The sequence below is a fragment of the Cygnus atratus genome, chromosome 18, assembly GCF_013377495.2.
Source record: "Cygnus atratus isolate AKBS03 ecotype Queensland, Australia chromosome 18, CAtr_DNAZoo_HiC_assembly, whole genome shotgun sequence".
In the NCBI taxonomy this organism is placed as follows: Eukaryota; Metazoa; Chordata; class Aves; order Anseriformes; family Anatidae; genus Cygnus; species Cygnus atratus.
The window spans coordinates 4,984,919-5,012,865 of NC_066379.1; the positions used below are offsets into that span (position 1 = coordinate 4,984,919).

Genomic DNA, 27,947 nt, shown 5'->3' on the forward strand with positions numbered 1-27,947 from the left:
GACGCCGGGTAAAGCCGGCCGGGAGCCGGCCCAGCCCCGCCGCCGGCCGTAGCGGGGTGGCCGCGCACCTTCGGGGCGGGCTGCGGCAGGGAGGCAGCGTGGCCATGGACCTCTACCTGGCCGTGCCGCTGCTCTTCACCCTCCTGGCCCTCGTCCTGGCCTCCGTCTTTGTGAGGCTGCGGGGAACGGGAGGAGAAGGAGGAGGAGGAGGCGGGGAGAGGCTCCGGGAAGCGGGCGCCGAGGAGCCGGGCTCCGGAGCGGAGGCTGCCGAGGGGCCGGAGGCTGAGGGCGGCCGGGTGCCGGTGGAGGAGGTCGGGGCGGGCGACGAGGGGAAGGAGGCGGCCTCCGAGCGGCGGGAGGACAAGGAGAAGGAGAAGGAGGAGGCTGCAGCAGCAGCAGCAGCAGCAGAACGGGGCCCCGAGGCCGAGCCGAGCCCCGCGGAGACCGAGAGCATCCCCCGGCAGCCTCCCGCCACCGAGCCCCGGGAGGCCGGGCAGCAGCAGCAGCAGCAGCAGCAGAAGGAGGAGGAGGAGGAGGCAGAGACCAAGGTAAGGCCGGCGCCCTGCCGAGCCTCCGCCCGGCCCCCCGACACGGGGGCTGGGGGCCGAGGAGGCCTGGGGGGGGGCACGGAGGAGGCCGTGGGGGGGTTGAGGCCGCTGGGGTGAGGCCGGGGGGAGCGCTGCGGGCTGGCCTCTGCTGCCAGCATCCTCCCCACCGAGGCGCCCCCGTAAAAATAAGGGTGGGGAGGTTGACGGGGAGGTGAATTTCTGGCCGGGGGAGCCTCTCCTCTCCCCAAATCCAGCCCCGTGGAGTTATCTCCTTCCCCCAGGAGCTCATCCAGGTGCTGGGGGTGTGGGGTGATCGCTCTCTCCCCCTCCGCACCCTTTTTTCTGTGGGTTGCCCCCATCTGGTCCCTTGCAGCTTGGGGATGCCTTTTGGTGCCCAGCCGCTGTCCTTGCCAGCTCTGGGGAAGGTCTGGCCTCCCTCCTGCCTCCCTCCTGCCTCCCAGCCCCAGCAGGACGCTGCCCCCAAGCTCTGACCCCTGCTTGAACTAAGGGGGAGGCAGCGGGGGCTGCCTGCTAAATCCTCCTCCAGCCCCGGATCTTGTTTAAAAATAAAAGGGCGACCCAGCGGCCGTGGAAGGAGCGTGCGGCTTCGCTCCTGCCCACCTCCTCTGGGGCTCTGCCCTGTGCCAGGGGCTCGGCGACCAGCCCAGGGGGTCTGAGCCCTCTGTGTGCCTCCTGGGACTGCTCCTCGCCCCAAAAGGGGGAAGTGAGTAATGGGGTGGCTCACAGACCCGGGCGGGATGCTGCCCACAGCCCGCTCGTGCTGCGTGCTTCGGCTGGGGAGCGCAGGCCCTGGGCGCTGGCGCCTGCTGGCTATTATTAGCAGCGTTTGTAATACTCAGTGACTGTGTCCAGGCTGCTGGGCAGCACGCAGGCGGACAGACAGCCCTCGGACAGCCTGCCAGCCCTCGCCACTGACTCACTGGATCTCCTCGGGGAAGTCCCAGTGGGCTGAGCTCTGTCCTGGGGTCTGGGGGCTGCGCCCATCTGCTGGCCCCTCGGCCCCTCCTCGCCTCCCGTTTCCTCCCCTGAGCCCCTGCGCCCTTCTCGGCCATGGGTACGGCTCTCGAGCAGCCCCCTCCTTCATCTGTCCCCCTGCAGAGCGATTTTAGGGGTGCCTTTGAGCTGCTTTGTCAGGCTGGGAGCCCCCCGCCTGCCTCGAGCTGGCCAGATCCCGGCTGGGTTTGTCGGCAGGATGCAGCTGGAGCCGCTGCGGGGCCAGGGGAGCGCCCAGCGCCTTCGGAACAAGCAGGGCACCCTGGTGGGATGTATCCAGCACTCCCAGCACGCAGCTCTTCTGCCGTCTCGTTAGCTTGAGTCTTCTCAGGAATGTTTTTCCTGCCTTCTGGCTGCTCTTCAGCCCCAATTTCCTTGACCAGGCACTGCTGCAATCCTTCAGAAATGTGCTCAGCTCCTCTAGCTCTGTTCAGGCAGAGGCGGCACCGTGGGGTCTGCTCAGGGCGCGTGGGGAGGCTCCTGACCCCAGAAATGCCCCAGTGAGCCTGGCACTGGGTGACCATGGTCTTGAGGGCACTCTGCCATGCCACAGGTTGTGCCAGCCCCTCTTAAAGCAGACCAAAAATGGGCACAGGACCTGAGGAGGGTCCTGGCCATTTTTTTTTTTTGCCTGCAAAATGATTCCTTTGCTGTAGGAGCCGGGCAGGACGAGGTGCCCTGGCCCCTGAGCTGCGTTTCTTTGGGGAAGGAGCAGGGCCAGGGGGCGGCTGCGATCTGGGCGGTGATGGAGAGCAGCAGGAAGGGGGAGGGATGCGTCCCGCTGCTGAGTAAGTGTTTGGGAGCGCTGCCCCGTGCGTGATCTCGTGGCTGCCAGCACAGCCCGGTGCAGGCTGCCAGCTTGGCGGGGGCTGGCGGTGCTGGGCAGCCGGTGGCGATGGCACGGAGCAGGGCATGCGTTCATCTCCAGCAGGCACCGCACCCGTGTGAGCGGGGAGCATCGCCCGGGGGCTGATCCCGTGGGCAGAGCAGGGCAGACCCTCCCCAGCGCTGCAGCCCCCCTGTTTTTGTGAGATGTTCCCTGCAAATGCCCTCAAAGCTGCCTTTATGCTCCTTTCCCATAAAGCCCCGTGGATGGGACTGGCCTCGGGCAGGGAGCTCGGTTGGAGCAGCGCGTGCGTCGCAGGCTGCGTCTGGTGGAATCGAGCCCGTCCGTGGCTGAGCTGGGGGCTGCGGCCCCGATGTGACTCAGCAGAGGCTCCCAGACAGTTTCGGGGCTGCTCGGTTGACTCCATACAGCAGAGGGCTGCGCTCCGAGATCTTTCTTCCCTTTTCCTTTTATTTTTTTTTTTCTCTGTCTGCTCAGCGTGAGCTGCTCCGGGCTCCCCGCAGCCATTTAGCGCTCCGCCAAGTGCTGACGGATGAACCTGCTCGGGGTTTGCAGCGCTGGCACGTTTAATGGCCGGCTGGAGCCGTGCACCCTGCTGCCTCCTCTCCCTCCGGGGGGCAGCTGCCGAGCTCTGCGTCCCTCCTGCTCCCTCCCCGCGGCCCCGTGTCCTGGCCCAGGGGAGCGAGGTGCTGTGGGGGCCAGCACCATGCTCTCCATCTCCTGGGGCAGGTCCGACGGAGAACGGATCTGTGGCAGAGCAGGGGAGAGGAGCCCGGAGTCCTTGTGTCCATCGACTGCTGGTCGTGGTTCCCCTCCTCTCTGCTGGCTTCCGTCACTGAAAGAAAAAGTTAATTAGTGTGTCACTGTCTGTGCTCAGCCCCAGTTCGTTAAGTGAGGAGGCGCTGCTGCTGGAGTGTTCCCTAATGAAAAGCTGCTGGCTGCTGAATCCGCAAAAAATGACCCAAAATCTCCAGTTCTCCAATGAGTATTTCTGCCCTGCCCAGAGGCTGCTGCTCCCTGAGGGGGCCGGGTGGGCAGGAGGGGGGCGCTTTGCCACCACGGGGCTGTGCACACCCCCTCTGTCCATGCCCTGCAGGGCACGGGGGGCTTCCACCCGCCCCTAACGCCGAGCCCGAGCAGCCCTGAACACACCGGGACTGCACAAAGCGCCCAGCGGGGATCCCGTTTAAATGCAAGAAGTCGGCACCTCCGGCCTCTAACGCATCCGAATCCCTTCCCCTGCCAGAGGGGAGTGTGTCTAATTAGCCTGGCTTTAATTAGCCCCTGGGCCAGGCTGTCCCCGCAGCGAGGTGGGGAGGGATGGGGTGATGTGCTAGCCCTGCCAGGGGGATGTGGGGCCAGGTGGGCTCTCCCGAACCCACAAAACTCGGATGTGCCTGGCTCCATCCATGCTGCTAACGAACGTGCTGCAAATTGGGAAGGAGGCAGGAGGTGGCGGCCCCCCGGGGAGCCCACACGTGCTGTGCCCGTCCCTCCGACCAAGCCTGGGTACGGCTGGGGAGCTGCATAGGAGCACCCCAGGAGCTCCAGCAGCTCCACGGCCCGTCTTTCCCCGCAGCAGCGGTGCCGGGAGTGGCTTTGTGGGGTCAGGCCTGTAGAGTGCTGCCTCTCTCCGTATGGGGACGCGGCCCCGCAGCCCCCCACAGTGTTGGCAGCCCCGTGCCCCGGGGCAGGAGAGCAGCCGTGCCGCGTGGCTCAGCTGCTTCGGCTGGCAGGAGGATGGAGAGCCGCGGGGTCGGGGTGAAAGGGAGCTGCCGACACGGCAGCTGCTTCGCTTTGCTAAACCCTGCCCGATGTCTTTCTTTTTTCTTTTTTTTTTTTTTCTTTTTATTTTTTTTTAAGGCTTCCTCCTTTCCCTTTTCCTCCTGGCTTCTCTCTTTCTGGCTCCGGTCTGCTTTCTTTGTATTCTTTCTCTTGCAAAGTCTTGCATCAGGCTTGGATCAGAAAGTGCAGCCATAAATGGCAACGCGCAGGGCCCGGTGTTCATTCCAAGACCGTTCTCTCCCTGCTCATTGCAGCCTTGGGACCTTCCCTTTGCCCACAGTGGGGCTCTGCCTGTCCGCGTCCGGCCTGTAGACACCAGGGCTGTCCCTTTGACTGAGATAGAGGAGAAGGACCCCAGCCCGACGGCCTCCTCGTGTCCCTAACGAGAAGGGAAACCCATTTTGGGGATGGAGGGAGCGGGGAGGAAATGTCTCCGGTCAGCCAGAAATGAGCTGAAGACCGAATGAAGCTGTGATGGGGGTGCCAGCCTCCTCCTGTGGCACGGAGCTGCCCCCTGAGCCTCTCCTGGAACCGCTCCCTGCTTCGGGTCGGGCTGGGAGAGGGCCCCTATGGTGGCAGAGCCATGCATGGGGTTTCTGGGGGTAGCACCAAGCTGGCACACCCGAACTGCCTTCCGGGGGGGACCGGGGCTGTGCCCAGTGCTGCCGTGCCCAAAACCTCCCTGGAGGTCCTGTCTTGGCTCCTGCTTTTGTCTGAAGCCTCCGCTCTGGGGTCAGGCTCGCGCGCAGCCGTCTGTGTGCTGGCCGTGGAAACTAAAAGGGCAAAAGCGCATTTCTGAGGAGCTAACAAATGCCTAAGCTCTAAAGCCAAGGTCTGCCACGAGCCATGACAGCTGGATTGCCGCATTGTTATTTAAGGTAAATGACTTGTTGGGTTTTAACCCTGCGCTGGCGGGTGCTGGCTGCTCTTGGGCGAGGGCTGTGGCCGTGCGGGCTGCGTTTCTCCCGGCTGCCCCTGCGATCCCATTCCCCGAGCTTGCTCCTGGCTGCCCCTGCTCGGGGTGAGCCATCCCACCTGCACATCGGTTCCCCCTCTACACGGCCGGGGTGGGCTTCCCAAAGCCGCTCTGCGAAGCAGCCAGCTCTGCAGGGGGTTTTGGGGACCGGAGCAGGCAGGGGATGTGCTGAGCCGTGCCAGGGGCCGGATCCGGCTGCCTGCAGGGGCGAGCAGCCGGGGGCCGCGGGCACGTTCCCAGCCCCGGGGCCAGGCAGCTGCTGCCCCGCGCGTCCCCTCGCCGAAGCCGGCGGCAATGCCACCTTTGTCTGGCGTGGCAGCTGGCCTGGACAGCCTGCATCAATCCTGCTCCAGGTGCTCCTGGATGTGCAGCCCCCCTGCAGCCCACGGTGCTTTCTGTCACCCTCTTTTTCCGCAGGGAGGCTTTCTTTTGCGGTGTATGTTTGCTGATGTGAAACTAGAGAGAGACAGGCTGGCGGTCGGAGCGCTCAGGTCTCCAAATCTCCGGCAGCTCCTGCTGCTGTCTGGCCCTGGTTTGCATTTCTCTGCTCCTTGCTGCGCTCACCCTGCGTTGCCCTGGACTGTGCTTCGTGTAGAGGAGCCTGCCTGGAAATTTGGGGCCGGCTCCCCCGGGTGTGGTGACGCTCTCCCCTCTGCCCCGGCTGTCTGGGCTGCGGGCACGGCCGGCTCCCTGCGTGGGTTTTGTCCCTGGCCGCTGTTTTGCAAGGCTGCCCGGGGGCTGCTCCCGGCCCCGCGCTGGTATTCGGTTGCAAGGCCACCGGGACGCGGCGTTCCTGCTCCCTGCCCACGCACAGCCACCTCCACGGGCACCGCGGGGCTGGCTCGGCTTGGGCTGGGAGGGGAAGGAAGGGCGGCTTTGCGCGGGGACCCAGGCGGGTCTGCTTCAACGCTGCAGACCGCAGAAACCGCAGCCTGGGGGATGAGAACATTTTGGGGGGATGCTTCCCTGCGATAGAGAAGGCTGGGGAGCAGAGCTGCTCCTCTCCTCTCCCCTCCTGCCAGCCCCGAGCTGCTGCAGCAGCGTCCCGGCGTCTCCGTGCAGGTCCCCGTTTGGCGTCCCTCGCTCTGCAGCAGCCTGCTGGGGTTTAGCATCCCCAAATCCCTGCGTGAACGCGCCGTGGTCCCGGGGTGGCAGGGCCCACGGGGTGAATCCTGCCCCCTGCACTCCCCTGGGGCTTAGGGGATCCTCTCCCGGCTGGATTTGTGTGCTCGGGGTGCAGAAATGCTCCTCGGATGTGCGCCCAGGGCTGGGAGCGATGCCCGGCTTGGCCCCTTGTGCACCCCACGGGCTGCCCTTGGCAGCTGGTCGTGAGCAGACAGACAGACAGACAGACGGATATCGGAGCCAGGACTCCCTTCCCCCGTGCTGCAGGTGCTGGCATCTGCCCCTAAGCAGAAAAACGTTTGCTCTCCAGCGAGCTATCGGCTGCCACGAGCTGGGGTTCCCGGCACGGCCGTGGCACGTTGCTGTCGCCTGCCAGCTTGGCAGCCCAGGCTGCTCCCTCTCTGCTCCCATCAAATGGCGCTTCCAGAGGGTCGGGACTGAAATATTTGCCATCCCTGGAGGTCTGGGACTCCTCTTCTCCCTCGTCCTTGGCAGAGACGCAGCTCTGCAAACCCATTGGGGCAGGGGTGGTCCCCGTGGGCAGGGTCCCTGCTGCTCTCTGGGGCTGTTCCCCTAGATCCTGGGGGGTTCGGCAGCATTTGGGGGAAGAAAGGCTGCTCCCCGTGCTGGAAAACAGAAAGTACCCACGTTTCCTAATTGCTTCCACTGTTAAATGCTGAGAAATTCTCCCTTCCCAACGCCTGGGCAGGGAACAGGCTAAAAAAAACCCTTCTGGGTGGCTCCTGGGGGGTGAGGTCTGCTGGAGGGGTGGATGCGGGGTGGATGTGACCAAAACACTGCCCGGGAGCGTCCCCGGGGCCAGGGCTGAGCATCCTCCCCGAGGCCGCTCCTTTGGGTGCTGCTGGCCCCCGGGGTGTCGCAGCAAGTGCCCATGTTAGGAAGCGTGGCCCGAAATAGCGGTGGCTGCTGGGGGCGGGGGGCTCGGCCGTGTGTCCTTCTGGGTGGCGAGGAGAAGCCGAGTGGCCGTGAATAATGCACATTCCTCCCCGATGACAAACCAACCCAGTTCTCTGCTGCATACCACGATGGGGTGGTTTATACAAAGCCGTGCGCTGCAAACCCTGCGCGGGGTCCGTCCCGGTTTCCTTCGGGTCTCCGTCACCCCTGATTTTCCCCATGTCCCCCCTCAGGCTCCCCCCACGCTCCTTCTCCCCGTCCCATGTTCTTTGTCCTTGGTGTGTGGGCCCCGCCGCTGTGGGCCGGGGCCGGGGTGGGTGCTGAGGGTGCTGTGGGTGCCTGGGCTTGGCCCGGGGGGGGTTTGCAGCCTTATCTCCAGGGCTGGCGAGGTTTCCTCCCTCCCTGCTTCCCATCTGCGTGGCTTTCTTCTGTGCATACCGCAAGCGCGAGGAATCTGGGCTTGATAAAGCTTGTTGCAGCTCGTGGGAGGCAATCCTAAAAACTTTCAGACTTGCTTTGTGTTATAAAAAAAAACAACAAAACAGCCGTGCTGTTTAATTCCTGTGCTCCAAAGCCCAGCACGGGCAGGGAGGTGCGTCCTGGGGGAACGGGGACGGCTCCTGCCGGGGTCCCAGCACAAATCCCCCGGTGCACACGCATGGGATGCCAGGGCAGGATGCTCCTTTTGCCTCTCCGTGCCCTGGACCCAGCCCAAAACCTGCCTCCTGCGCTCCTTGGGCTATTTTTGGTGCTCGAGGGCCCGAGGGAGGAAATGACTTCAATGGCAGCCCTGTGGGCACGGGGACCAGAGCAGCCTTCCACAACACACGCATGTGCTCGCAGCCGCTGCTGCGCGACGCCGGCCCCGGTGGGCGCGTGGCTGTGCCTGGGGGCTTCTCACTGTCCCCCGTGTTAGGGGGAGGTGCTGGAGGTTTGCAGCCCAAAACCCCACTCGTGCCCAGCGAGAAGGAAGCAGGTTAATGAACACTTCTCGTTAGTGGGCATCCTTTTGCCCTCTTCCCCGAAGGAGGCAGGGGAGGAGGGCCCAGCTGCGGGCTCTCATGGCCAGGCTGAGCGTGGGTTATTTAGCGCAGTGCCTTCCCCTCACGGCTGCCCTGTCTTTTATCCCCTCCAGGAGGAAGAACCGGACTCAGAAAGTGAGAAGTTGGTGGTGAGAGAGCCGGAGGATGAGGATGGTGAGTGCCGAGGAAGTCAGCACACAGGGGAAGGCTCTGAGAGGCTGAACCCCCGAGAGCATGGGGATGGTCTCCTTCCTCCGGGCAGTGCAGAGGAGAAGGGACCAACACCCCAAAATGAAGGGATATGTAGGGGAAGCAGGTACCGGGGTCCCCACAAACAACCCAAAGGCTCCCGTAGCCACTATTTATTTTTATGTCCCTATTTATAAATAGCAGGGAGCAGACGAGAGCCAGGATTAGTGCCCAGAGCCAGGGTGGGCGAGAGGCAGACTCGCTCGGCTGCTCAGCCCCAGCTTTGCACCCCAGCAGCCCCTCTTTGCGTCCCCGTGGTGCCTTGGGGCAGCACGATGGAGCTGCCCCAAAAGCTCCTTGCTCCCCTCCAGGAAGATCTCCAGGAGCTTTAGTCAGAGCCGCGTTTAACTGATTAGGCAATTAGTTGATTGGAAAATGATTAATTGGCTCATTGGGGGGACAACTGCTGTGCTAAGAAAATGAAACAGATGGGGACAAGCAAAGTGTGTCCGGGGGGACTCTGCCCTGCCCAGAGGTGCTGGGACGTCCCCGAGCCCTGGTCTTTCAGGAGGGTGCGGGACATTCCCCCTTCCCTGCCCCACTTTCCACCTGCCCTTTTTAAGGCTGCGATCCCGGCTCAGGAGGATTACACCTAATGCCCCGGGGAATCCAATTTGAAGCCCGGTGCCATGCCCGCAGGGTGGGAGAAGCGCCTTCCCGGCAGGCAGGGCTGCCAGGAGATGCTTGCTGCACCCGGTTAGGTGTCCAGCTGGTAACAAGGGTGTCAGCAGGACCCAGTTTGAGGCACAAGGGCTACATCCTGCTGCACGGATGCTCGGTGATGTTGCTCCGCCAGCGTTTGCCTCTTTGGGGTCAGGGCTGTTTGGGGGCCGCATCGCTGTGCATCACCCCCAGGCGGCTGGGGCCCAGATGGAGATTGTCATCTCGGGCTCGTGCCTTGCCCAGCATCCCCAAAACCCAGGATGTCTCTACGGGAACAGGCAGACGACAAGAGCATCCCGTCCCTGCTCCGTGCCATCCTGCCTGCAAGGAGGGAGCAGCAGCTGCAGAGCTCGGGGGTGCTCCCACCCCACTCACACCCCTATAAGCCCAGGGTCTCTTGCAATGCAAGCGCAGGGAGAAGAAAGACAAATATTTTCTTTAACAGGATCTCCGCGAGGCTCCCCGTAAGTAGGTCGCCTCGTGTTCAACTAGTGTTTTTGCCATCCCCGTGGAAGCCCTGCCTGCCGTTTTGGGTTTGTTTCCTGAAGTTTGTTTCCAGTCTGCAGAGAAAATTCCTGAGCTCAGAAAACATCCAGCGGTTTCCAAAGCTGCGCACTGGCTCTTTTTTTTTTTTTTAAACCACAATACGTGGGCAGTGAGATAGGTAGCCTCCTCTCCTCCCTGTTTGCTGCTGCTTTTCTGGCGGGGTGGCAATGAAACTGCCCTTTTTTGGACAGGCCAAATCCCCAAATACAATTTTTTTGGCAGAGAACCGGGTGAGGGAAATGCTTTTAATTGTCCTTGAAATCAGGCAGGCTAGACAAAGGTAATAAAATGGCTCCTGCTCTGCATCGGGGCAAGGAACAGGATGTTACACCCTGGGTTTTGTTTGTTTTTTTTGTCGTCCCCCCCAAGATCTCCCAGGGCAGAGCCAGCCGAATTTTCTTCCCGTGCACTTTTACGGCCACCCCCAGGGGCTGAGGAGCTGCAGCGTTACCCGTTTCCAGCTGGCCAGGCTTATTCGGCTGCTGGTTCGGAGGGGATTTTTCTACCGAGGGAAGTGGGATACGGCCAGGCTGAACGTGTGGGGCTGTAGGATCAGAGCATCGAGGTGCTCAGACGTTAGGGTTGGGTTAGCCAGGCCGCTCCCTGGCAGCGTTTTAGGATTAGAGAAATGCTGCGGACCAGCAAGCGACCAGATCACCAGGACTTCACGGGAAAGCTCTGCAGGGCCAGAGGAACAGAAAAGAAGGGAGGAAGCGGGATCTCTGCAGGAAGGTTGCTGCCACCGCCGTGTCACGCTCCCCACGCAGTGACCTCGCAGCGGCTGGGACGCTCGGTCCCGCACCCGGCTGTGCACAGCTTGCGTTCAGCACCTCGGGTGTCCCGTCGGCAGGCTCTGACCCGAGGCTCTGACCTGCCTGTTGGCTGGGCATCCCCGAGGTCTGCGAGAGCGCCGGCGGCCGCTGCAGACACGTGGGAGCCTGCGCTTGGAGGAATCACCAAATCAAGCCCCAAAGAAAATCCTGAAGCGCTGTATTGACCAGAAAATAAAGGGAAACAACTGATGCTGAATCCTGGGAGCGAGGAAGGGAGGGGAGAGGCTGTGGGGTGGTGGTCACTGGGGCAGGGGAGACTTTCCTGGATGCGCTGCCCGCAGTAGCAGCGGTCGGGGCTGGAAGGGGCTCCCTGGGGGCCAGAGGCTACACGGGCTGGGGTTTCCTCTCCTGCCACAGAAGTCAGAGGAGTTTCACTGCTTTTGGGGTCTTGTTGGGCCCCGGAGGTATCACTCAGGATATTTGGTTTGTGGATAACGTGCAATTTTCCAGGGAGGTGCGGATAGTGAGATAATGTCTTCCTTCTGCAGACTCCTCAGACGTAGCCCCAGGGCTCCGCGGGTCTGTGGCAAGGGCAGATGTTTTGTGTGGACGTGGAAAGAGCAATGCTGGATGGATGGACGGGAGGCAGCCGGGTCTGCAGTCCTTGGGAGATAAAGGCTCGCAGATAACAGCCCGCAGCTAACCAGGAAAGGCAGCTGCCCCGAGCAGCCGCTCCTCCCGGGCTGCCCTTTGGATTGCCCTCCGCACCCGTTGTTTTCTCCTGCGCGGGGGAAGATAAAGCAGGGAGAGGTTTTTAAAAGCAAATACTGCTCTGACGAAATCCCATTGGAGAAGGATCGGCTTTGGCTCAGAGGCCGTGAGCTCTGGTGCTAATTAGCCCGGGGCCGACGCGGGGAGGAGGAGGAGACCCCCGTGGCCTTGTCGGGTCTGCTGCTGTGACGGAGGGGCTCAGCACCAGCCATCCTGGTGCTGTGGGGGCCGCTTGGCCTTGCTGTTTGCACCCCGGGATGCATAGCTTGGCACCTCTTCTACTCGCCAGCTTTGCCACGAGGGCTGCAAGCTCAGGGGAGCTGCTGGGCGGCGTGACCCGCACCAGCTGTGCTCGGGGCACCGTCCCCTGAAAGGTCCCCTGGACGAGGAGGGGGAGAGAAGAGGAATGCAGGTCTGAAGAGGAGAAGCAGTAAATGCTGCGAGCTAATCAGGGCAGGATTAGCGTGTCTGGATAAGCCGGGATGGGTCTGCGAGGCTTTGAGTGCAGGCAGAGCGATAGCATGTGCTTCCCGTGCTGTAGGATTTGCGTGTCTGCTCCCAATGCAGGCGGCTCGCTCACAGCACTCCTCATGCCTGTGAAATCCCCTGGCTCTCCGCTGCAATCCCCGGCACTGCCCAGGTTTTCCGGAGGCTCTGCAGCTGCCTGCAGGAGTCTCCTGTGGTGGGGGCAGCACCCGGGGTGTGTGTGGGAGCAGGGGTCAGCAGCTGGAGGGAACAAACCCACAGGTGTCGATCGTCACTCTCGGGTGCTTTCTGGCTCACGCCATGTCTTGCTCTTCTTTCTCGCCCTCTCCAGCTGCAGACGAGACGTTCTCTTTTAAATACAGTCCTGGAAAGCTGAGGGGAAACCAGTACAAGTCGATGATGACCAAAGAAGAACTCGAGGAAGAACAAAGGTACGTTGAGCTTCCTTCCTCTCCTCGCCTGACCTGGTCGGCACCCTCTTGAAGCGAGCTGGATGTGTGCAGGCCTCTCTCTGCTCCCTCGGCAGCCTTGAGCTCAATGTCTCAGTGCTCCGCGGGTCCGGGCCTCTCCCAGCCAGGAAAACGTGGGAGCAAATAAAGTCACACCGATCGGGGAGACGAGACACTGTGGCCCTACAGACATATATCTGGAGCTGGTTGAGCTCAGACCAAATGTCCCAGCTCGTGCAAGTCAGTGTAGCTCCCCAGGCCCCGTTAGCACCTCACTGATTCCCGTCTGTTGTGGGGCTGATGGCCAACTTCTTCCCCTCCCTTTGCCCCAGGGATGGCCTCCAAGCTGAGGATGTGGGCATAGTTTATAGAAATACCAGAGCAAAGTGAGTGACTGGGGAGCTTTAGAGCTCACTGTGATGGGGCTGAGACTGGGATTTGCCTGTAGCAGGCCTGGTGAGGAATTATCCATCCCACAGTCCTTGCTGAAGTTTCCTCCTGAGCTTGAGCCCTGTCCTGCGACCACAACCAAGCTTTCCAGCTGATCATTTCCCACTTCCCAGCCTCTACAAAGAAAATCAGCCCCAGCCTTGCACCTGGAGCTGCAAAGCCCTCTCCGGACCCAGCCTGTGCTGCGGTGCTTTTGTCTGGCAGCGTGCGGGGGGAGCCCTTCAGCCCTTGGGCACCCCCAGCCTGTGCTGACCTGGAGCCTTCAAACCCCACAGCCAGGGGCTTTGCCCTACAAGCAGCCTCTGCAGCAGGCTGTGCCCTTACAGACGTGCAGCTCGTGCCCCTTCCCTTTTGGGATTGCTCAGGGGAACCGATTATTTCCCAGCGGCGGCCCAAGGCAAGCCTGGGAGACGTTCCCTCCCCTGCCATCCCGGTGAAAGGGCCGTGGCTCCTGGTGCCCGGTGGTGTCCACGTCCTGGGATGATTTGGGGGAATTTGTCAGCCCTGCAGTGCTGTGGTTTGGTACCACCGAGCCCCGCATGGAGAAGGCAAGGACGGAGGCATCGCACCTCGCCCCGGTCGGGGGCTCCCCAGCAGGCAGCACCCATCCAGATACCTGTAGGGGCTGAAACGAGCTCGCTCGGGTCCCGGAGAGGCTCAGGCGGTGCTTTAACTAGCTGACCCTACAACCCGCACCATTTCCCTGCACGTCAACCCGTCTTTCCCATTACGGGGTGACTTCCCTTTCTCCCCTGGCCTCCAGGCTCCCAGCTCGTGGCTTCTCCTGCCTCGTGGCCGTGCTGGGAGCAGACCTGCAAAGGCTGTGCGCTCTGGTGTCAGCAGCAGAAACCAGCCCGGGCTGCCTCTGCATTGCTGGCGTCTGGAGAAATGTTTGCTCTCTTCCTTTTGCTCTCTTTATCACGCCTGAAGCACCCAACATGTCCGACACTAAGCAGGGCTGTGAGCATGTTGTGTTTCCACTCGGGGAGGGCGATGGTGGAACGGGCTGAGTGAATGCGATTGAAGCCCTGGGGGCTCCATGGGAATTGCTTTTCAGGATCCTGTAGGCACCGATACAAAAATCTGCCACTAAAGGCAAATTCAAACCCTGCGCACAGTGGCTCCATCCAACCAGCTGAGCAATCATTGCTCGGGGTGTCAAGGATGGGAATCCTGCAGGGTTGGTTCCCCTGTGGCACAAATGCTCCTGCTGCCGCCCGTGGTGCTGGGGACGTTGGCTGGGGACAGCAGTGGGGCTGGGATTTTCTATTCTGGACCAAAGGACGGGCTCCAGGGGGTGGCAGACCCTTCCCAGGCACGTGGGACCTGCCAGGCATCGCTGCTCACGTCCGTCCGTAGTGGTCCCAGGGCAGGACCGTGCACCTGGGACTGACAGACGCTGCCTGGGCGTTGGGGTCCTATGGGATCTCGCAGCATCTTTCCACCCTAGGGCCCTTGCAGCTTGTTTCCCTACCGCTCCCTTATTTTCTCGTCTCTCTTCCATATTTCTGTTGTTCGTTTCTTTCAGGCAGCTTTGTGACATTTTTTTTTCATTTCTTTTTTCCTGTCTCGCTATGTCGCTGGCTTATTTTCTCTCCCCCCCAAATCTGCACTGTGGCATCAAGCAGCTTCTCATTTCAGGCCTCGCAGGTGGTGCAAGGGGACAGGGCTGCTGCCAGGTAAGGTCCCGGGCGAGCCGAGGGCAGCGGCTCAGCCCCGTCCTGCACCTTCCTCCCTCGGCAGCCCTGTCCCTCTCCCTGTCTCCACGCACCCCACGCTCTCCCACACCCCGACCGTGCTGCCGACCCGCTGTGACCCAGGTTTGCCACCTTTATGTTGCAGGATTGAGCTGACCTCTGATCTCACATCCCTGTAGCAAGTACCTTAGGTCCTCGGCCACAAACATTCTTGCAAACCTTTTTGGTAAGGACGCGCCGTTTCTTAGAGGTAGTGGTACCACTGGTAACAGCTGCTAATGTGTTTTTTTGCTTTGGGGTTTCTTTTCTTTGGGTTTTTGGGGGGAGGGTTTGTTTCTGACTGCAGTTGACTGCCTGTCCCCCCTCCATCCCCACCTCTCCCCCCTTCCCTCCTCATAACAGATTAATGAGCCCGCTCCCCTCTGCCTCCATCTTGCCTTCCACGAGCTCCAAAGGGATCAGGACCAGGGCTTTGGGTTCGGGTTCTCGCCTTTTCCAGCCTGGATGCCACATCAGACATCCCACCACCACTTCTGTTGCCTGATTTGGAAATTTAGGGCTGCTGGGCGAGCTGGTAGTTAGTCCTAGGGCACGGAGCTGGAGCTGGGGTGCTGCTAGGCCCCCCGTTTCCCCAGGGACCAGCAGGGACCTGTGAGAAGCAGCTTGTAAGCAACATCCCCAAAAAGCAGGTGGGTTCCCCAGGCCCCCGTAAGGCTACCTGTTGTCATTTTGCTTGTCATAGCCCATGAGTCTTAATGTGGAACACCTGATTTTGGAGATGTCATTGAATTACTTCCTTTTCTAGGCAGGAGAGAGCAGGCAAGCAGTAGAATGGGTTGTTTAACCGAAAACCCACTTCTGCTCTAATCCACATCCCTCCAGAAGCTGCAGTTATCTCGCCTACTGTTCGCTGGAGTCTTGTGGCTTCAGTCTGGTGCTAAATCTGTACTCGAAGGGGAAGGAATGTGACCTTTATGGAGCGATGCAACTTCCTGCTTTTGGGTACTTCGGTCTTAAAAAACAGAGGGTCTCCTCGGTAAGGGAGGACGGTAACTGCTGCTGACGAACACATCTGCTTGGGTGCTGGCCGTGCTCGGCCACACCTGGTGGGTTGGTAGGGCTTTTCAAACAGAGGCACGTAGCGTTTGTTCCCCTGGGGGAGAAAAACAGTCTGGGCAGGAAGGGGAAGAGTGCAGGGGAAGGATGCAGCCTTTGGTCGAGGCAGCGCAGCGTGTTTCCCAAATCTTTCTGTGCTGCACCTGAGGCTTTTGGCCATCGATTGCCAAGTGGAGCTGCCGTGGGGCAAAGCACGGGTTGGACTCGATGATCCTTATGGGTCCCTTCCAGCTCGGGATATTCTGCGGTGCGGGATGGGATGTGGGGCTCGAGCAGTGCAGCCTCTGCCCGTCTGCCGGCCTGGCTGGGCACCTTGTGCACATGCAGGAGGAAGAGGAAGGGCTCCACGGTGTGCTGCAGGGCCTGGCTCACGTGGATGGACTGCAGTGGTCTCTGCCAGCTGCTTTTCAACCCTCCCCTGAGCTAGAAAGACGTTAGTGGGGTTGTTTTTGCAGTTAGGAGTATGGTCAGGGCTGTGCTGAGCAGCGACAGCTGCGTCGAGGCTTCGCTTTTAGTAGAAGAGAAAACAACCAGGGGAACAACTCCCTCGGGTTTTTGTTTTCAGTTCTCTCTTTCCACAAGGCAGAGCAGGTCCTGGCAAAGTCCTCGTTGGCCTCGGTGATGCCGAGAGGTTGAGCTGCCTGCGCTCTGTCCTTGCTGCTCTTCCCTCGGTGTGTAGGCTGGAAAAAGGAGATCGGATCCCATGTGATGGTCCATGGAAAGGTCTCTCCGTTATTCTCTCTTGTATCTCAGGTTTAGGGAGAGGTGGGGTGGAAAGCCAGAGGCTGTCCCCTGGCCCCCCCGGGCACAGAGGTGAAGCTCTGGGTCCCGCAGTGACATTTCCCAGTCAGTCAGCTTCCCCAGCCAGCACGAAGCCACCGAGACGCTTCTCACTGCCGCGTGGGCTGCAGCACCAGGCAGAGGCTGTGCGTGTGCTCCCTGCGTGCTCGGATGAAATGTTTGTGGTTTTGTGTAACCCTAAGCAGCGCTGGGAGAGGAGTGGAGAGGGGAAAGTCAGAAACAGGACAGGAAAGCCCCTGACCCCGCAGGGCCCAGCTGTGAGCAGGAGGGCATCTGCAGAGCTGGACAAAACCCTGTCCCACCAGCCCACAACGCTCTGGATCCCCTCGAGCAAGGTCCGAGTGAATGGCACCAAATTGCTCAGACTGCGCTCGTGGGTGGGGCAGGTGAACCCCCCAAACACAGTCCAGCCTCTGTAAGACTTGAGGAGAAGGCGGGGAGAGCCGCCTGGTTTCCTTTGCTAGGTTCCCACCATCAGCTCACCCTCCTAGGAGCAAGTTCTCCTCCTGCCCTCCTGGCCAGCCATGGGTGGGCCGAGGAGACGCTGCTTGAATTAAGACGCTGCTAGACTGAAGCCTAGGGCTCAACTGCAAATTGGAATTCAAGCAAGGGGAATCGGATGGCTGTAAATCTCACCCTTGGTGCTTTTCTTGGTGGTAATTTAGCAATGGAAACCTGGCTTCTCCCCAGCTGGGTTCAGAGTGCTTCTTGGTTATGAGGCACTGAACAAAGCCAGGCTTGGAGCCTGCAGCAAGGCAGGGGGCCCGGCCAGAGCCTGGCTCCAGGGAAAGGCAGAGAGGAGAGGAGAGACCAGGGATGCAGCTGTGGATTTAGGCAGAGCCATGCCAAAGTTCAGTTGTGAACCAGACAATGCTTGCAGCTATGACTGCGGAGCACGTAAGGGCAGGAAGCAGCTGCAGGGGTTTAGCTGATGGACCTTGACCTATTTCGAACACCTCCACTCCTGGCCCTCCAGAAAGAAGGGGGTGGACTGATCTGGGGGAGGCTGTATTTCAGGAGATCTCCATCGGCATCTGTCCCTGTCCACCCCCTGCATTGCCATCACATAGCCCTGGCTCGCTCGCTTGCTCCCCTCTCTGCAGCATGGGATCTGGGCCTCTTTCTCCTTCCTTCTCCTCTGCCAACCCTCACCCCCAGCCCAGCAGCTTTGCTGTCCTTTCCCGTCCAGCATGGTGCTTCTTTTGTATGAGGGTCGCCGGTAAGTTTGGGCTTGCTTTGGGTTTTTATTATTTGTTTGCTCTTCATCTTCTGCAGCACGATAGTCGTCCTGGGCCGAGGGAGGAGGAGGAGGAGTGGCAAGGGGCTGCAAAGACCAGGGCCGTGGGACTCTGTTCAGGGCAGGCTGGCCACCGCTTCACTGCGGCCACCAGCCTCGGGGATGGCACTGGCTATGGGCAAGGCCGCCTCCAGCCCCAAAACGCCCATCGCCTGCCTCTTGGAGGAGAGGGACAGGTGTACTTTGGGGTGCCCAGCGAGCTCCCCTGCTTCCGATGCTCCCCCGTTGGTGCCAGGCTGTGCTGGTGCGAGGAGCGATCTGGTGGCCCAGCAGTTCTCTGCCTCCAGCAGGTCCCTACGGAACATGTCCTCTGGCCTACGAGATGGCAGTGGAGTTGAGCTCTGGCCCTATTTATAGAGCATCGGCTTGAGTCACAAGTCCCCGGCAGCTTTAACCACGGAGCAGCTCGGGGTGCCTCCCTTGGAAATGCAGGGGAAGGAGAGGCCTGGAGGCCCCTTCCCCATCCCCTCCTCTCCCATCCCAGAGGGGAAACTTTTCCAAGCTCCCCCGCAGCCTTTGCAGGGTGTGAGTCTCCGACCCTGCCGTGGGATGAGCTTTCAGACCAGACTTTTCAGACTTTTCAGAGCAGACCAACTCTGCTTTGAGCTCCCAGGGCTTTCCTTGCGGCTCAGGTCCTGAATTGTCCCAGCTTATGGCTGCTTCTCCGCATCTCCCTCACCCGGCGCTCCCAACTTGTCTTCATTTGCTTCTGCTTAATCCCGCGCGGATCTGTCTGCTAACCCTCTGGGGGCCTGGGACTGCCTCTCCTGCCGCACTGAGGGCTGCGGGGCAGCTGGGCACAGCACCAGGCTGGGTGTGAGCTGCCAGACCAAGCTGGAGCAGCGACGCCGAGGGATGGAAGGAAGCGCAGGCTGCCCCATCCGTAGCTCTCCTCGCTGCTGCAGCGTTGGCTGGAGGGGCCCAGGAGAAATGCAGGTGCTTCTGGATGGGCAGACAACTAAAGGAGGTGATCACGGCCTCTGAGCCGAGCTGGCAGAGCCTGAGCCACCTTCCTGGCTGTGGCTGGGAAGCATAGGAGGCTTCTGCCTTGAAACAGCGGTGAGCAAGGGCAGCCTGGCCGGCAGCACAGTCCCCGACCCCACAAACTCCTCGCCAGCCCCCGTCCTCGAGGTGCTGGGACCTGTGCTCCCTGATCCCACAGGCTCTGGCAGCCTCGGCTGCTTCCCTGGTGTTCCTGAGGAGCAGCAGGTACTTCCCGAGGTCCTGTGTACCTTCTGGCTTTTTTGTCCCGCAGGAGGAATTTCAGATTTGTGTTGATAAAATCTCCCTTTGGTACCTTTCACTCTCTCACTCTTCTCTTTCCTAAGCACTGTCTGTCTCCTTTTTCTGCTGTAATGTCCTCTTTCCATATTCTACCTGTTGGCTGAAGCAACAGGCCCACAATTTTGGGACCACTGGGAAAGCTTAGATTTAGTATGGCCTTTCTCGTATTCTTCCTGCCATGCTGTGACCCTGGACAAGATTGGGGTATGATCACTACCAGAAATAAGATGGTAGCTATCCCAAGGGTAGAGACGTGGGAAGTGGTGGTGATGGGACCATCCAGTAGCAAGATGGGGGGGGAAATGCCTGGGGACAGCTTGGCCTCCCACTGCCAGGCCTGCCCAGTGCCTGGGGCCTTTCCTCACTGCTCTCGATCCTCCAAGGTCAGTCATAGCTTTGGGGTGAGAAGAGCCCAAAACCACCTTGCTAGCTGCCTTCCCTGCCAGCATTTCAGACCAGAGGACCGATGTTCCTGACAAGTCGAGTACCAGTTCCCCGGCCAGGGAAAGGAGCTGGGAATGCTCCATGCTTCTGAAAACCAGCTTTCTGAGGGAAACTCTTCCTGAAAAGGGTGCAAGCAATTCCCAGAGGTGTTCAGAGCAAGATGTTCTGGGATCTTCTCCTTGGAGTGCAAGGGCCGCTTTGGAGAGCTCTGGTCTGTGGATGGGCTCCAGGATTTCCTGACCTGCTGTGGATTTTGCACACATGAGGGATAAACACACATGGGGATGCCACCAGCCTGCCCTGCTTGTCAGTGCTGGGATGCTGTCTGCTCTCTAAGGCAAGAAGTCCGTGCCCTTGTGCCAGTGCCACTGCTGAGCTGGAGTGAGGGGACCGCTACTGAGGCCGTCGGAGTGACACTCGGTTTCCATCTGTGCTGGAGATGCTGATGTCAGACTGCAGAGGAACTGCGAGCCGGGCAAAAAGAAAGGAAGGCTCCAGGGCTCTGAACTCCCCACCGGAACGTCCTTCCCGTGTGCCCAGCAGCAGAGGCCAGTTACCTCATGCTTCCTGCACTGGTGGTCAACCTCATGCTCCAGCGTTCCCACCTCACTGTCTCTTCCCTGGGAAGGAGACCCCAAGAGACTGCCAGCTCAGATGTGACACCTGGGGGTCTCGGCATGCTGCCTCCAGCTGCTCTGGTGAAAAGGATGTTGGGGCTGTTGTATGACTCCCTGCTACCTCATTCCTCCCATGGAGATGTTGCCCCAAGCCCCTCATAGCTCAGAAGTGTGGTCGTCGAGCTCCTGGACCTTCCTTACAACCACAGACCTTCCCTTGTCTGAGCTTCTTGTTCTCCAGGTGTTCTTTGCATGTGACCATGTCCAGCTGACAAAAAGTACAATTTTATATTACATTTAAATACGGGCTTCTAGCAAAAGCAGAACCTAACCTGGCTTGACTGATGTGCTGCTGGGGGAACGCACGCTGGCCTGACTGATTTCACCATCTGAGGCAAATGGAAAGGAGGGAAGAGCCCAGGATAAGCAACGGCTCAGCCTCCATCCCAAGATAATTAAGTCTCTTAGACTCCAGGGCAGCAATGCCAGAGCTTCTCAGCCTGGGGGTTACGTGGCTTTGATGTCCCTGGTGATGGACTGCCTCGTGCTCTTTAATCCCCCTCCCAGCTCGCTCCAGGAGCAGACAGGGGTATCCCTGTTGTGCAATGGGGAATTCACGGCTTTGACAGACACCCTCAGCAAGTTCATGCTTGGTTTAAGATCTCAACCCAGCTGCCTGCCTGGCCCTGTCCTGGAGGTGAGTATCCCTGCGGAGTGGATGCAACCGATCCCTAGCCGCTCTCCCTGACATCCTCCATCCCTCCCCGCTCCAACGGCGGCATGCTGGAGGGGACTTCTCCCTCTGGCCCCAGTGGCAACGAGCTTATGCCCTCATGTGTGAAATCTGATTATGCTTGCGTGGCTTGAGCGGGATGATCTGATCCTCAGCGCTGTGAATCCCACAGAGCGATTATCCACTCCGGAGAATTTCCTTTCTTTGTCCTAATGGGCCAGCCACTGAGCCTCCCCAGCACTGCCTGAGTAACCCTGGATCCCCGTGAGGCTTCAGCCTACATCTCCCAGCCAGGATCCGGGTCGACGATTGCACTTGCAAGGCAGCTGGAAAGTGGAACCTTTGGCGGAAGAGTAAGGAAGAAATGAGGCTGCAACTCGCCTTCCTGCTCCGGGTGTCAGGAGCTGGTGTCTTCTGAATGAGACTCAGGCGTTAGGGACCATGAATCCTACTGAATTCAGGGGAATTAGGCTGGGGTACCTCCGCGTGTTTGTAAGTGCAAGGTAATGTGCATTGTGGCTTCCTCAGCACAGGTCTCTGTGGCTGTGGGGAGCTCCCCAGCCTCCAGCCGGGTGTTTCTTGTTTTGGATGGTGGGCCATGAGAGATGCTGGGGCACTCAGGGCAGAGCATCTGAAGGGTTCAAGCTAAGAACAAAGGACCAAATTCTTTTAGCCCTGCTCTGCTAACAACATGCTGCAAGACCTTGGGGAGCGCCTGAATGTCCCATCCATAAAACATATCAAATAAACTCACTCTCCTTCCCTGAGACATTGGGAGAACTTCCCATTACAAGGAAGCCCCATGGCCTGCAGAGTCTGTTTTTTGGCGGTTTTGCTTCCTTTCCTTGTTCAGGCACATCAGTAGGAAGATCAAGAAAGGTCGACCCACTCAGGCACACTGCCCTGTGAGACCAGTACTTGATCCTGGCTCATCTGGTTGCAGGTAGGAGGAGGAATCAGAGCTGCTCATGTGTGCCAGCAGCCCAAGGGGGCTCCGCACAAGACAGCGAGGCAGTAATCCCTGGAGCTAACGAAACTTTCCGAGTAGCTGGGCTTTTCCAGCTCTCATCAGTAGGTCAGAAAGGTTGTAATTTAGATTTGGTGCCAGACGAGAGGATTGACACTTCTTTGACTGTGTTTCAGCTATCCTGCTGCAGTTGATGAAGCAATGTGCCTCCTTAGGGCCGTGAGGTTTGCAAACAGTGGCTTGCTGCCCCCAAAAGGGGGAAGCTGACTTGCCTTTCCCCCCAAACACACTGAGTTATCCCCCTGCTCATTTATGTGAATAATAATGAACCAACCTGAGGGGTGAAATGACTGAAATGATTTCTCTTCTCTCCCTGTTTCTCTTTGCAGAACTGAAGACTATATGAAGTTGTCCCTAGCCTCCTCCTAAAGGCATCCCCTGGCATCTTTAAAGGCTTGAGAGAAATACCAAAACCAACCAAACACACCCATAAGAGAAATCCATAAGCCCTCAAAACTTGGCATCCCCTCTTGGTCTGAAGTTGAGTTCTTCAAAAACTCCTGTGGTATCAAGTTTGAGGAGATCCTGTTGTGTGGCTCCAGGGACTGGGGCTGGGCCCAGGGAGTGACTTGAGTTGTGTTTGTGGGGCTGGGATGTCCTAGGAGATGAACCTTTTTTCCCTCTCCCTCAAACAGAACCCAAATCGGATACCAAATTTGCAGCAAGTCCATTAGCTGTGTTCATCACCGTGTGTTAGCCCTGCCATGAAACCTGTGTTGTTCGTTTAGAGGGGTGTGTGAACCATAGCTCTTCTCCCAGACCAGCCTGGACCTTATACCAGACCATAAAGCTGTTTCTTCCCAGAGCCAAACTCCTCCTCTTTATTGCTGGGGGGTGGGAGCTGCCTAGGATTTCAGACATAACACATTGCTCTATTTGAAGGACAAAGCGGGGTCAAAGTGAGGGAGGGAAGATGGTAGCTGGACCGACTCAAATCTTGCTTCTGTAGTGCTTTTAGCAGAGAGCTGATCTTGTAGGTAGAGGGAAGACTCGAGAAGGGATGAGGATTGATAGTTTAGCTGTTCTGTTTGTGGTGGAGGTTTAGGAGACCACGCTTTGGCTGCTGTTGATAATCTGGATTCACACTTCCCTACTCTGGTCCCCAGGGGGAGAGATCTGAGGAGGTAGCTACGGTGTCATGGGGTCCCTCTGGCTCAGGATGAGACTGAGGGGTGTCCTGGAAGAGACACCCTCCCTGTTCCTCTGCCCACTTGCTGTTCCATTGCCCTCTTCTCTTGCTAGCCCCGTGGTTTGTCCATGGGAGCCAGAACTCAGCACCCCCCCTCGGCTCTGTCACGTACAGGAGATGTGTTTGGCTGGGGGCATTTACCTGCTTCAGGCATAGCGGGTTTCAAATCAAACCCTGCTGGTTTGCGAGAGCGAGAAGAGGGTCCCAGTTCTCTAGCGATGTTGTAGGAACACCAGGCTGGCTGGGGATGTGTCCTTCAAAGTTTCTCCCTCACTGCAAGACAAGAGCCTCTTGGCTAAAGCTGCAAACATATCAGAAACCCAACAGGCTGCTTTTTTTTTTTTCTTTTTCTTTTTAATTCCTATGCAGACAATACTTGAAACCTTGTACACAGTTGTCCTTTCCAGCGCCTGGGGTTGGCAAACTCTTAATTAAAGGGCTCATTTAAAGAACAGCAGGAGACTTCAGCTTTAGAAGAGGCTGGGCTGCCCCTTCCCAGCCAACAACTGCAAGCGTGCTCAGTGGGTTGCGTATGAATTTAGGCACACCCAGACCCTCTGCTTCAACATCCCTCTAGTACGACCGCTGTCTCCCTTCGGTGCTGGCTGGCTGACTGTGTCCCAAGCACCCAACTATGCAAAGAATGCCTTATATACGTTGTGTTTAAGTTACATGGCAATATGTACATCGAGCAAAGTCTATAGTCGAGTCCAGGTTTTTTGCTAGTGGCGGCAAGTCAAACCATTTCTTCAACTCAAATGGCTGTCTGGGTATTTTTTACTTTTGTTTGTTTTGTTTGTTTGTTTTCTATCTGATGGTGGCTCTTATACAAAGGACTGTAATTGTAGTGGCTTGAATCTGTAAAAATTGCCTTTGTTTGGTCCAATAAACCTTTGAATAGTTTATTTGGTTTGTGCTTGTTCTCCCTGCCTCCAGCAGCTTGTAACTTCTCCCTCAAGAGATTTGTGTTGAAAATCTGGATTTTAGGTTAGAGGTACATTCTGCTCTTTCATGCCTTTTACCCCAGAAGTGATTCCACTGACTTCAACAGGAATAGAGTCAGGCCAGTGGTGAAAGTCAGGGATTTTCTCCTGTTTCTGCTGGAGCAGCACAGTGTTGCAGTAGGATCCTGGTTTTGTTTGGCTGTAGAGCAATTAGCAAAATTCTCAAATGCAGAGCTCTGCCCAGGATTTCAGCTGCTGTGAACACAGATGCCCAGCACTTCCTGAAACATAAATCTCATTTAATATGCCTCTGGCTAACTGTCCCAAAACTTCAGCTAATTGTGAAAGTTTTGGACCGAAATGTCTAAAGGAGCCTAAGGGAGTTAAGTATGCAAATTCAATTCCCTATCAAGAATTTGGCTGCTTTGAAAATCCTTAATTATTCTGTCAGCAATAAGTAAAATCCTGTTTTATCTCTTGAATCCAAGTAGCTTTGAGGACAGCACTTATGGAAAGAACGATTTTACTCGTGAATGGGGTAGGTTTGATCTGAAATCGTCAAGAAAATACAACCCGGAACACTACAAAGTTGTTTTACAAGGTCGCCTTTGATAGGAGAAGCTCCTTTTTGAAATCAGTTTCATGTTTTTGATGCCTTTCTCTTCTTTCCCAGGCTCTTTTCTCTCCTTATCTTTGTTTTGCTCTCCCTTTGTTTTAGATTATGCAGCACAGTACCAGCTCTTTTTTAATTTCTGTTTTCACATGCACAGCCATGATATTTAAAGCCAAGGGGATAGCAAAACGCACTGATGTTGTGTTTAAAAAAACAAGTGGGTATTGCCTGTGATCTTGATTTTAGAGGTGGGGAGACAAAGAAACGGGGCTTTGGGGAGCTGAGGGTTTCAGTAGTGTTAATGCCTGTGAAATAATAAGCGAGGGGTGCAGACCTGTGTGGAGCATTCCCAGCTGGCATGCATTTCCGACATGTGAGGCAAAGATGTGTATTGAATTTCTCCACATCAGAATGGAAATGTGCCCTCTAGTGCTCAGCGGTGATCTAAAACAAAATATTGATCGCTAACGACTGTGCTTCCCTTCATCTGGTCTGGAAAGTGCACTCGGATGTATTTCATTTGAGTGCAAAAATATACAGAAGAGCCAGACAAATCCAGGTGCTTGAAAGCCTGTGAGCAGAGCTTTCTTGACCAGAAGATCCCACGTCATTATCAGGATATGTTTGGCCTTGGGACAATTGCATTTTAATTGTAATAGTATGTAATTGGCAAATGAGCTTCCTCTTGCCAGGATCCGTTTTCTTCCTGCCCTGCCTGCAGCAGTGGTGCTGGGAAGACAGCCAGCTGCTCCTGCTGGGGCTTAGCCTCGGAGAGGGGAAAACGCAGAGCCCCACTCATCAGGAGCTCAGTGCACGAAGGCTCCTCTGCCCTTTCCCAATGGCCTTCTTCCATTGATCTTGTTCCTGGTGCGGTTGCTTCTGATGTGTTGATGCTGCGCTCTCTTCTTTCTTGCAAAGGTTGTGTCCCAGTTTCGCCTGTCAATACATATTTGTACTGCTCCTGTTACGGGAACAGCTTGTCTACATACGACTTGCAGGGAGACTACCCCAGGTTGACTAATGACATGAATTTAAGTGGATTAATTACAGTGTATTAAAGCTTTATGCAGAAAACTGGCTGTGGCGGGGACAAAGGACTCTTGACAGGACAACCATGTGGAAGTAAAAGCCAGAGGCTGCATTTCCAGCCCAGGGGAGGACTGATGATGTTGAAGACACAGGAGGAGCTGGGATTGCAGGAAATCTGTGCTCTGAGTTGCCATTGCTGAATTGTGACCCCACAGTCCTGCAGGGACAAAATGAGCCTTGAAGTAACAGAAATTTCTTCTCCCTCGTTACAACCTAAAGCACCACAACTTCCTTAATTGTTTTAATCTCACACAGCAGAGTCAGGTAGGAGGTGTGCTAGGCAGTGCTGCAATCTGATCTTGATCCTACAGGAGTCTGGTAGTGAGAACGTACCAGCCCAGATCAGAGCCACAGTGCACATTCATTTTGACCTAAAAAGTGATTTTGTAGACAGTTGCATTAATTCATGATGTACTTGAGAACACGAGATTCCTGTACAGCCCACCCTTTTGTATTTCTAGGCAATGATCAGTAGATGAATGAACAATATAAACTCTCTTATAAAGATTAAAGATTCCTCAGGTAAAGCACTGTGTCTGACAGATACCAATCTTTGTGCTGCAGGACATAAAACAATGGTTAACTTCTTCAGGTTAGGCAAAAATCAGGATATGATTTTTTTTTAATTTTATTTTTATGGGGAGCAGGAAGTTAATCATAAACTATGGGACTTTCTAGGGTTGTAAATCTAAGCTAGATGGTCTACTGGTCAGACTCTGCCCACGGAGGAATCACCTTTTTGCTGTACTGACTACATGAGTCCATCTCATTTTTGACAGTGGCAGATGAACCCTTGAATCTAAGCAGATTTTATCTATGATCTTACCTTCCAGGGGCTGATTAAAGTCATGTCCACCCTGGAAGGCAGTCTAGTCTCTAGTTTTAAGGTAGGGTATACATTTTAAATTTGATGGTTTTTCCTGAATTACTCTGTATCTGCATACTCTCATTACACAATGAAAGGACTATGCTGATAAAGCTTAATGCAGCTTTGCTATAGGGTCTGCTACATCAGGACATAGTGGCCTTACAATATTCGACATGTGGAGTTAACCTGGAACTTTGAGCATAAATAAGCCCTAAGAAACTCCAAAGCTGGTGCTAAAGCAGTCAGTTTCATCTCCACATATAAAGAACCAAAGAGAGATGTGCAATATAATTGGATAGCTGGGAGGGTGGAGGAAGGAGAACCAGAGGCAATCCCTTTCTCATCTCACAGGGGCAGGTTTCCTGCTGTCAGCAGGGCTTGTAAAATGACCCACGTTTGGTTTCATGTTTCATTTGACCATGGTGTGCTTGCTCAAAGTGCGTGCTGGGGACTGGCTATTCCTACTTCTCCTTTTCTTGTTGACAGGGTTCAGAGAGAGCAGCTGGCTGCCATCTTCAGGCTCATGAAGGAAAAAAGTGACACATTTGGAGAGATGTCTGAAGGAGACATGAAGGAGCAGCTTAGACTGTATGATATATAACTCTGTAGCCAGTGAAGACTATGCCCAGAAGTCATCTTGGCCCTTATTATGCAGGACACTGGAGATTATAGTACTATAAACATGTTTCAGTAGTTATTTTGCATTTCCAGGTTGTTTTGCAAATCTGTATAGGTCTATAATATGTATTTTTAAAGACTTGCATTTTTTCACCCTTTTCATTGTTTTTTCTTGAGGAACTATCATGGCATTTTCATCTCATATAGAGATTTTACCTCTTTCTGGCTGGGCCATATGTCTCAGTCATAGAAAGCAGTTAAACTTGCAACTTTTTCCTGGTCATGCTTTGTAAGAATGAATTTTCAAACCTAGTCATTAATTGGTTTGAGACCTGAAAGAAGCCAAAGATGATAGAAGAGCAGATTTAAAATGGGTGAAAAGAATAGAATCATAGAACAATTTGTGTTGGAAGAACAAAAGGAGGTCTGTAGTTCAGCCTCCTGCTCAAAGCAGTATCAGCTATTGGATCAGGCCAGGTTACTCAGGGCTTTATCCTGTTGGGTCTTGAAAACCTCCATGGATGGAGACTGCACAACCTCTCTTGGCAGAGAGGCTTTCAATTCTACAGTTAGAAAGGAAATAGCCAAAGACAAAGCATTAATGCTCTGATTAGATGTGAGCTGCCATTCCATCTCCTTGAAAGGAATACTTCATCCTCCTTCACACTGGATTTTTGAAACAAATCCAAGACGATTCCGGCTGACCCCGTTGAGCTCATCTTCATGCCTGTGAAAACTGCAGCTAGCTTCAGCCTGGAAGCAAAAACATCTCTTCGCCTCTTGACTCTGGTAAAAGCAGTACAGAAAGGTGGCTGTCACTTTTAGAAGAACGATTGTGTCAAACTCAGATCCTATTCTCCTAACGTAAAAATTATGTGGGAAACTATGTACTTAGGAAACCTCTGTGAACTTATCAAGTATTTTGAACAGTTTTGACCAAACCTTGGTGGTTTGGACAGAGTAAATCAGTGAGCATTCCTAACTTAAA

The 27,947-nt window shown here is 56.6% G+C and overlaps 1 protein-coding gene across 2 annotated transcripts; it reads left to right on the top strand.

Annotated features, from left to right (window-relative positions):
• Positions 1 to 27,947, top strand: MXRA7 (matrix remodeling associated 7). Of its 2 annotated transcripts, XM_050714405.1 has the most exons (5): positions 2 to 548; positions 8,349 to 8,409; positions 12,055 to 12,154; positions 14,465 to 14,545; positions 26,828 to 27,038. In XM_050714405.1, the coding sequence occupies exons 1-4, from the start codon at positions 105 to 107 to the stop codon at positions 14,496 to 14,498; spliced, it is 639 nt and encodes a 212-aa protein (XP_050570362.1). In that variant the 5' UTR covers positions 2 to 104; the 3' UTR covers positions 14,499 to 14,545; positions 26,828 to 27,038. The 2 variants fall into 2 exon arrangements, with proteins under 2 accessions (XP_035426440.2, XP_050570362.1); XM_035570547.2 differs by lacking the exon at positions 14,465 to 14,545 and having other exon boundaries at positions 1 to 548; positions 26,828 to 27,947.